This window comes from Lepus europaeus, chromosome 9, assembly GCF_033115175.1.
Source record: "Lepus europaeus isolate LE1 chromosome 9, mLepTim1.pri, whole genome shotgun sequence".
In the NCBI taxonomy this organism is placed as follows: domain Eukaryota; kingdom Metazoa; phylum Chordata; class Mammalia; order Lagomorpha; family Leporidae; genus Lepus; species Lepus europaeus.
Window position 1 is genome coordinate 75,122,658 of NC_084835.1, and position 9,887 is coordinate 75,132,544.

The 9,887-nt window shown below is 41.5% G+C and overlaps 1 protein-coding gene across 2 annotated transcripts; it reads right to left on the reverse strand.

Moving 5' to 3' along the window:
• Positions 1-264: 264 nt before the first annotated feature.
• Positions 265-9,137, reverse strand: AQP4 (aquaporin 4). Of its 2 annotated transcripts, XM_062200247.1 has the most exons (5): positions 9,097-9,137; positions 5,572-5,986; positions 4,543-4,707; positions 4,184-4,264; positions 265-543 (listed from the first exon to the last, which is right to left on the reverse strand). In XM_062200247.1, exons 1-5 carry the CDS (start codon positions 9,126-9,128, stop codon positions 265-267), a joined length of 972 nt encoding a protein of 323 aa, XP_062056231.1. In that variant the 5' UTR covers positions 9,129-9,137. The 2 variants fall into 2 exon arrangements, with proteins under 2 accessions (XP_062056231.1, XP_062056230.1); XM_062200246.1 differs by lacking the exon at positions 4,184-4,264 and having other exon boundaries at positions 9,097-9,128.
• Positions 9,138-9,887: the final 750 nt, after the last annotated feature.

Genomic DNA, 9,887 nt, shown 5'->3' on the forward strand with positions numbered 1-9,887 from the left:
CTTACTAATAAACCAGATAAACTAGAAATATATTTACTTTGGGGATACTTTGGAAAGATTTCTCCCTTATATTTGAAATCCACAGTAGGTTTCTTCCCTTCCTCCTTGGTATATAATAAAATATTGTGCTTAGACAGTGTAAAATGACATGAAACAACAAACCTGTACATGCCTAATTTATAACAAATCTGTTTCCTTAATGGGTGGAAGGAAATCTGAGGACTCTTCTACAGGGTCTTGTCTGCCTTCAGTGCTTTCTTCTAGTCATACGGAAGACAACACCTCCCCAGATGGGTCTTTCCCCTTCTTCTCCTCTCCTCGGTCAATGTCAATCACATGCATCACTCCCGGTTTTAGAATCAGGTCTTCAGTCTCCACCTGACTCCTGTTGTCCTCCACCTCCATGTAGCTCCCTTTTGTTTGCTGGGCAGCTTTGCTGAAGGCTTCTTTAAAACGACGCTTGAGTTCAACATCTGGACAGAAGACGTACTCATAAAGGCCACCGGCCAGGACAGCGCCTATTATTGGTCCAACCCAATATATCTGGAGGAAAGATGAAAGAGGATAGAGTGAAAGTAGAGAAAAGCAATTCCACTGAACAACTCATGAATATAGAATTCAACTTGTTTAGGACAGCAATTGTGTCATGTATTAAAAAAAAAAAATCAGGGTAAATGAAAGGAAATAAGAAAATACACCAAATCCATTGAATAACATATGAGCAGAAAACAAGAAAAAATTACTTCTTTTTTCACTAATTTTACATTTTCTGATAATTCTTAAATTAAAGGTAGCTCTTATTTGGCAGTGCTAAAAATTAAGCAGACACTAGAAGTTCTTCAACCAAATTAAAAGAATTTCTGGAGAGTACTTCTCTTATCTATTGAATATTGCCATTTTACATTGGTTTTCTGTATGATCACAATCATAGCACACTTTCATCATTTCATCATCAAAGTTATTTCATCGATAACTTTAGTTATTCAGTGCAGAAAGATAAATGGAACCCCATCAATTAGCAATTTTGTGAGTGTTCACATCAGTTATTTTACTTTCTAAACCTTAATTTTCTCATCTGCACAGTGGGGATTATAGTGTTACATATTCCATGGAGTATAAAGATTAAATGAAATAATACCTGTAAGGTACTTAATAGTTCCTAGCTTATAGGAACTTGCTCCTTACTACACTTTCTAGACAATTCAAAAATGTATGTGATTAGGCTGGCTGTGAGTTACTATTTCCTTATGTCATATGCTTTTCCTCTCTAAAATTTGGTTTTTGATTTAGTCAGCTATCCTATGCCATTATTGGAAAGAGTTTTCATGTTTATTGGTCTTACAATGGAGGCTTTGTGGAAAGGCTGAATTTAAGTTGAAAAGTAGTGATTCTATGGGATTTCAACAAGTGGACGTTTTTATTATACCTCTTATGAACTAGAATAAACTAAGCTTTAAGCTTGAATGAAATGCAACATTTGCTTTAGAGCACTTGTGTGCTGCATAGCATTAGATGTTCATTTAGTAGAATCACTTGGGCAGCAGAAACCTTGCTTATAAAGTATCCTTTCTATGTCAATTGTACCTACAACTTTTCTTAAATTATGTCATCTAATTCTTAAAATTACCTTTGAAATAGATATTTTTATTGTCTTCAATATATGAATAAGAAAACTGATACTCTTCATAAGGTATAAAATCTATGGTTTCATGCTTAGTGATTTATGGGAGATTTTAGAACTAGGTGACTGCTACCTCTGTTTTAACCCACTATATTGTTTTCTACACTTTCCTTGCTTGCAAAAAAATACAATGAATTTCTTGCTCAAAACACCCTCTGGAAATTCATCAGTCATCTCATTTGGTATATCATTAGAAAACCTAAAGAAAATTCAAACTTCAATCTGAAGCTGAACACATATCCTGGATAGGAAAACTATGGGCAGAGTGGCTGGAAGAACCAAGTTGCTTATCTTGAACATGAAAGAAATCATGAGAGTTTATTTTCTCTATGCCCTTTTGAAGGAGAAGTGAGAGCGCTCCTCTAAATGCCTTTACCCTTTGTTCCTTTGGAAAGATCTCATTAGAAAGGTACTATTCCACAGGCTACAAGTCCTACAAGGAGAAAAAGCTGCTAATTACTGCTCTTCCCCCAAACACCTATGAAGATGATGTTTAACTTCACGTTCTCAAAAAATAAACAAATCTCAGCCTCAAGTTGCTGTTTCAAAGTGTACTTTAACTTTTAAAATTTTATAAAAGAGAATTTTTATTGATAAAAATATAAAAATACATGAAATTATGAAGAAAAAAATAAAAACATTAAACTATATAAAATCACAATGTTTTGGTATTATCTATCTATTTGCAAATATGTATGTTTTCAAAAAGTTTATTTTCATCTACCTGAAAGGCAGAATGACAGAAGGAGAGAGAGAGAGAGAAACAGAGAGAGGTCTTTTCATTTGTTTGTTGGCTTCCCAAATTCTCACAACCAGGGCTGGGTCAGGCTAAAGCAAGGACCCAAAACCCCATAGGAGGTAAGGGCTCAAGCACTTGAGCCATCAGCTGCTACCTCCCAGGATGCATTAGTAGGAACTTGATGGGAAGTGGAGTAGTGCGTTCTCAAATGAGCACTCTGATATGGGATGTGGGTGTTGTAAGCAGAAGCTTAACCACCTGTGCCACAATGCTTACTTGTGATTTACAAATGTATTTTAAATTAGCTCTTAATTTTCTACAACCATTGTTACAAAATGATCTTTCATGTGTAATAGGATTGTTCGTTATAAAACAAGGGAAAACATTTGAGTCAATCAACAAGCCAAGAATTTTTCTGCTATTTAAATTCAATTGTTTAACACAAGTAACAAGTAATTAACAAAACATATTTTCATCAACATTTTCAGATCCTCATAAATTAAACTAAAAGTTGTTAATTACAAATTAGTTTGAATTTAGTAAGTTGAATTAAAGTCATACTTTTGTCAAAGGATCTATATACTGCCCTTTAAAACTTTCCATTTCTGTGAATGCCGCAAATTTCTTGAGACATAAATGGAACTCTCAGTGGCACAAAGACCAATCTCATGTGTTGTATGATTGGGCAACCTTTGCATGGCTATATCTAAAATCTTGCTTTTGAACACTGGTGCTCATACTATTTAATAGTATAAGTTACTTGAAAAGACACAGCACACTTTTTTAGGAAGTGAACACATATAACAGTTGTGTAATTTCTTCTCATTTGCAGTATGAACCATAGTTAAGTGGGTGGGACTGGATCAATAACCACCATATGCTTAATATCAAAACACACTTGACATATTCTGTTTTAGTTACAATTTTAAAAAGTTGTGAAGTAACATTCACAATGTATAAATGACAATAAAAGTCTTGGTGGCTTACATACGTCTCATAATTTTATTATTTATTTTAGTGTGTAAATAGCCTTCACAACTACTGTATTGTTCATTTAAAAGACTTAAATTCCTTTGCTTTAGAAAACAATTGAAAGAAAATTGATTACGATATTTAAAAATGGATATCCCTATTTTCTGGAAGCACTGCCATGACATTAATAATTAGCTTAGGCTTGAGACTGAAAAGTGTGCCTTTTCTGAGAGTCATTTAATTTTTCAGCTATAGTTATGGTGAAGATAACAAATATTTACACCATTTATTCTATGTGTAATAGGATTTATTCTGTACCATCTACAGTTCAAATGCTTCTAATTAACATGCTATTAACTGGGTTATGCTTTTGTAAACAAAAACAGGTAAATACTTTTGAGTTGAGAAGTGCTTTTCAGCCTTTTTTAAAAAAATATCTTTGCAACTTAAAGTTATGGGAACAATTTCCTTTCAATTATTTAGACATGATATTCACTACACCATCCTGAATTTGACTTTCTCCACATAGACAATCTCCAAGCACAATGTACTCTAGTGCAATCTGTCAGATACATCGTCCAGGGAAGTGATTTAAAAGAAAAAAATGCTCATTACTAAAGACCCAGAACAAATATAAGATGTTTTATAATGGAACTGTTCTAATCTTCCCCTAATCTTTATGAAATATGTAACAAAGTGGGGCTCAATGTTGGGGGAATGTAAGAAAAATAAGCACTATGGGTAATTTTCTTCCACTGTAAGGAGATAGGAATTATTAACAAGATGGTTACCCAATGGTTTTCCCAATTTCCCATGATAACAGCAGGTCCAAAGGATCGAGCAGGATTCATGCTGGCACCAGTATAATTGATCTGTAAAAAAAAAGCAGTTTCAGACATTGCTGAATGGAGACTGACAGGTATCATTCATTACAAGTTGCTATTATATTTGTCAGGGCAGTTAGAGGAACCTCAAGATGTTAGCAGCCAAATCAACATTCTCATCACTTGGTTAGCAAAGCGATCATCTAAAATGGACAGGCATGCTAGATACTAAAGAGCTACAGCTGTAAAACATAACATCTTCAGGCCAGCTCCAGGGTGAGGATAAATGAGATAGATCAATTATTTAAATAGCCTGGGAAACTTACTGCAAATAAATGTCCAATTGCAACAGAAATTCCAATTGCTAGAGCTATTGAACCAGTGACATCAGTCCGTTTGGAATCACAGCTGGCAAAAATAGTGAACACCAACTGAAATGTGATTATCAACTCCACCAGGAGACCATGGCCAGCACTAAGATTTCCATGAACCTAAAATGAAAGAGAGAGAGAGAGAGAAACCTCCATTGGAATTGAAGCAGTACATTTTCTATGACAAATTTGTCATTGTGAAAGGCATATTTAATTCTTTTTTAAAAGTATGGTTGATTTGCATGTTCTACTCCACCTTCAGCTCAGAACTCTCTTCCCTCCTCCGCCTTTGAAAAAGAAAGAATAAATTTACACTTATTTTGGACTATTATTATGATCATCAGGCGTGACTCTGTATTGAAAGCCCTTTCCCACAAAGGAAGCAAAATATGCCACTACTGTGCTTAGCTTAGAGCTTCTTGAAAGTATTATAATTACATAAGGTAGTGATTCAATCTGTTAATTAGATTTAAGTTAATAAATATTCCAATTAAAATTTACACCATGTGTTTTCAATCAACCCTAGTGCTGAGCCAACAACTGATATTCATAATTGGTGAGGAACAAAACTAGGATCAACCATCACTCAATTTTTTTAAGTGTGACCCTTTCTGTAGATCATTTAAAAGCTCGTGAACATGACAAGAAGCACAACCATTTCTCCTGCTGGTGAACAGATAAACGTAATAAAAATGGCTTAAGCTAATATGTAGTCAGCATAGTAACTGGGATGGAGACAGAGAGGGGGAGAAACTAACATCATTTTTGTACCTAGGCTTAGCTGTTTTTAGAGTTACTCAAAAGCAAGCAATGATTTCAAACGGATACAGTGAATAATGGCAGAATCAATTTTCATCCCATCAAGAATCATCAAACACTCCCTGGCAATAAATTAGCAGTTTAGGAATGTCTCTCAGGCCACCAGGGGGCTATATAGCAAAGTCTGCAAGAAGCCTGGAGTCTTATTTTGAAAAGAAAGGCTACCGTGGTGACTCCCAGGCCTCCCACCACGCCGGGTGGTGTGACCAGGTAGAGAATCCCGGCTCCGATGATGGCCCCCAGGCACTGGGCTGCGATGTAGAAGACAGACTTGGCGATGCTGATCTTCCTGGTGCACACCATGGCCACAGTGACAGCAGGGTTGATGTGACCGCCGCTGATGTGGCCAAAGCACTGCACCATGGTGGCAATGCTGAGTCCGAAGCAAAGGGAGATGAGAACCATGTCCACTGGTAGGGGCTTTTCTGTTCCACCCCAGTTGATGGTGGATCCCAGGCCGAGGAGAACAAAAATAAGCATGGCCAGAAATTCTGCTGTGACTGCTTTCCAGAAAGCTTGAGTCCAGACTCCTTTGAAAGCCACCATGATGTCCTCTCTTCTACACAACGGTCCGCACTTACTGAAAAGACAAGAAATCGGCATCAGAGGCCACGCAACCTCCTTTTCAGCAGGAAAAGCTTAGGAATTTAGGTGAGGGAAGCCTGGACTGCAATCTTGCCAGCTCCTGTGGTGAGGGAGGGCCAAATGCTATTTGCAGACCAAGCAAAGCCACTTTGGAACACATCCTGAATTAATAGTCAAGAGATCATTATTCCAGTCTCCCTTGATTTAATATTCAACGATCATTCAGTTTCATTGGAAGCTTATCTCAGCTGTCCCTAGAAAGGAAAAGGCTGAAATCAAATTCCTCTAAGAGATGAAGCATAAACCATATTTACCTTGTGGTTAATTCCCTTATAGCTAGTTTTTAAGGTTTCAATTCACTTTGTATATATCATTTATATTTTGAACATACAGCACTTAAAAACGCAGGGATCTTTTTCAGTATTGTACTTTATTGCTTCCAAGTGGCATCCTGAAAGCGAATTTGGAGAGCAACACCCCCCGCCCCAGAAGAGACTCTGGATGAAGGGGTGGCCTGCCAGGAAGCCAGCACTCCGACGACGAGGCGGAGTGGGCAGCTCCCCGGGGACTGGCAATGCCGGTGGGAACTGGCAACAACGGCGGCGACAGAGTCCGAGCGGGGACGGCGACACTCTCACTGCCCTGGTTCCTGTGCCAGGAGGGAGCGCGCCGCCAGCAGGAGGAGCCCGGGATCCGAGCCCGCCCAGAGAACAGCGCGTGTTGTCCAGATCTGGGCGCGCGGCGGCGCGGGGACGCGTCGACCCCAGATCCCCGGGAGCCTGGAGCTGCTCGCCGAGGGCTGGCCAGCGGCCGTTCCCGGCAGCGGCCAGGTGAACAAGCAGAAGCCGCCGGTGCCCGTGCGTCCTCGGCGTCCTGACATCCTGGTGGCCGGGGCGGGGGATGCTTTTTGATGTTATAAGGGAGCAAGGACAGCCTGTTTTGGTGCCAGACCCTCTCTTAACCCTTGCCGGCCCTCCCTAGTTAACACTCTCCCCCGCGAAGGGATCCCGGAGGTTGGGGTGTACAAGCAGGGTCCCCGGTCTCCACCCCCCTCCCCAGCAGGCAGAGCTCGGCAGGGCGCGCTAGGAAAGGCGGGTGTGGCACCCGGAACTGGTCCTCAGATCGCTACTTTTCCGGAAAGCTGGTTTCCCCCTAGGGTCTTCTGGATGGCCTTGGCTCTAGGAGCAGAACGCCTCCTTTTGGGGAGTTTGGGAGTAGAGTGCTGGAAGGGGTCGGGGGCTAAGGGCTGGGGGCTGGTGGTGAGAAGCAAGGCAGCCATTGCCAGGGAAAACACTTTTCTCCCAACAATCCATTTCCCTCTTACTCTTTGGATCTGAGGAGTGGGGTTTGAGGAATTTTAGGGCTGGCTGTTCATTTGGCTAGGATTCTCTTTTGGGGGGCAGTTGCCCATTACCCCATTATCTAAGGTATTTGTCCTTGTCCTTTGTCTATGGTGGTCATGAACGCAGAGATGTTTGGAGAGCATTTAGCAGAAAATCTAATCACAAACGACTGTGTAAAGGGTTAGGTAAGAAAGCCAAGTCCTTTAAGAGATTAGAATTACTGCAGCGTCCTCTTCCACACACTGTGGGGCCCTGCTTTCCCCCACATCACGCGGGACCCAGGAGCTGTGTTCTGCATGGGCAGTGCAAAAATGCCTGTGCTCCAAAGGGCTGGGAGAAGACTCTCCCTTGACCTGTAGGATCCCTGCTCAGCCTTTGCTTTGATCTGGGGTTTGGCTTCAGAATGGGGAGGAGAAACCCATTTTCTGCCCAAGCTGGGGTGGCAGGAGAAAGGCAGAGCTGACTCCTGGGGGGGAACAGCCATGTCCCAAGCGTGCCCTACCCACTGACCTCCTCTAAGTGAATCGTGTAATTAGGAAAAACCCCAGCTGGGATTACAATGACATCATCTCCCTGGAGGAAGAGAACATAAAGAGACAAAAACAGCACATGGAACAGGGCAGGCAGGGCCCCCCCAGGGAGAGGCACTAAAATATTCCCAAGCGGGAGAAGGCTCAGAGAACTCAGGAACTGAAAAGGAAGTTATGAGAGTCACGGCTGAACTCACCAGCAGGTCAGGGCTGTAGCCGGGATGGCATAGGGGCAAGGTGCTATGACAGGTGTTGTCGTCTGCAGCCAGATTTAGTGGGGAAAATAAAGACAAAGCGGGAAGCCAAGAAAACTGGGTGTGCAGGAAGCAGTCTCCTTTCAGCAGTGCAGGAGAGCACCGGGAGAGGCGGACCGAGAAAGGGCCAGCCTCCCAAGCGGCACCCCTCACCCCTCGCTTCTGCCCGTCCCCAGCGCATTCTGTCATGCACCTGTCTACCTCTCCAGAGACCTAATCGAAGAAACTCAGTTGCTTTTCAGCTTCAACTTTTCATCAGCTAGAGAAACTCAAAACAAAGCACAGAACACCAAAATCAACCAAACAAATGTACTCAACAGTGCTTTTTTTTTTTTTTTTTTTTTTTTTTTCCTTCTTTCCCCCACTAAAGCCACAGGATAGGATCTCTTTCCAGGGTAGAGTGAGCAGTTGCACTGGGCTGTGAACCCCAAAGTGTGTTGGCAGCACGCTGCCTGGCTTTGCAAGGGCTCAGCCCAGAGTCACTCATAGCCCCCTTGTAGCACCCTCAGTGTTTCCTAAGTGTTCACATGCACTGGAAATGGATCAATGCAATTGGCTTGGCTTCCTTTGCCCCAGAGCAAAGAGGGGCTGTGGATGTGACCGAGTCGACCGAGAAGGCACGGGACGCGTTTCTTTCTAGCTGCACTCTCACTACCCTCCACTCCTCAACAGCTGAGGCTCCGGGCAAGCACCTTTTCTGATGAAAAACACTGCAGATAAATTTGCTTCCACAGGGTGATTTCCCCATGTCTTCCTAGAGGTCTCAACTACATGGAGAATGCTGCTGAAAAGTATCTTTTTACTGCTACCTTCTCCATGTCTCTCTTTATGAGCCCGGTACTCACACCTAAAACAACCATCCACCTGCCCGAGAGCTGCCTTTGAGATTCTGCTTGAGAAGTCACAGAAATCTGTAATAAAAGAGATAGAGTTCTGTTTGCCCTGAGCATTGTTCCCTTAAGGCAAAGAAGGACTTACCCCCACCGCCTTGCTGCGGGTCTGTCACTCATGCCTTCCCTGGCCAGAGTGCAGCTCTCATTGCCTGCCCTGCAGCTCCCAGTGTGCTGGGAGTCAGATTACGGCCACTTGTCTGATTGGGTTTTTGGAGTGTAGGGGTGGAAAGATTCTGCACCATGTGGCAATTGCTAGGTTATATTTGAACTTGAAATAACTTCTTTGTACCTGATCACTATAGACACAAGGCATTTCAGGAACACAGAATGTTTACTTGCTTTATGTTTCTCTAGCCAGCAATCTTTGAAAATGAAGATTTTCCCCGATCTTTTTTTGACTTCTTCCCACCTCAAAGAAGTGTTGAGAATTTGCTTTGCTTGGTTATGTGTTACAGTTGATATTGGGCAACTATTAGAAAACAGATTTTAATATCAAGCAGTTGGGATCTAGGCTTCAGTGCATTTGTTTTTGAGTGGGAAAAGAGCCAGTGAGTTCTATTTGAAGTCTCTGAACCAAGAAGACGCATTATGACCATGATATTTAACTGCAGCTACATTATAGCCTAAGAAGCACTGATTTGGACAATAAAAAGTAAAGGCAAATAGAGAATATGACAAATATGATTGCTTCATGGGCTGATTGGATTGTTATGTTAATCATAATTTTTGAGTAAGAAGTAGCAAATTAAAAAAAGTACTGATAGTGGAGTAAAAATTATTGGGAATAATAGGTAGATTTAATATCTGGAAAACCAACTATATAATTTGCCAGTACCAATGCCAACTCCTTACTAAAAAATTATTAAGGATTTCAAG

Excerpts from the sequence above, each read along its gene's own strand:
- AQP4 (XM_062200247.1), bottom strand. The coding sequence starts at position 9,128 with ATGAGTGACAGACCCGCAGCAAGGCGGTGGGG. Across the intron at positions 4,265-4,542 it reads CAATTGGACATTTATTTGCA|ATCAATTATACTGGTGCCAG; the intron begins GTAAGTTTCCCA and ends TTTTTTTTACAG. Across the intron at positions 544-4,183 it reads GAAATTGGGAAAACCATTGG|ATATATTGGGTTGGACCAAT; the intron begins GTAACCATCTTG and ends TCTTTCCTCCAG.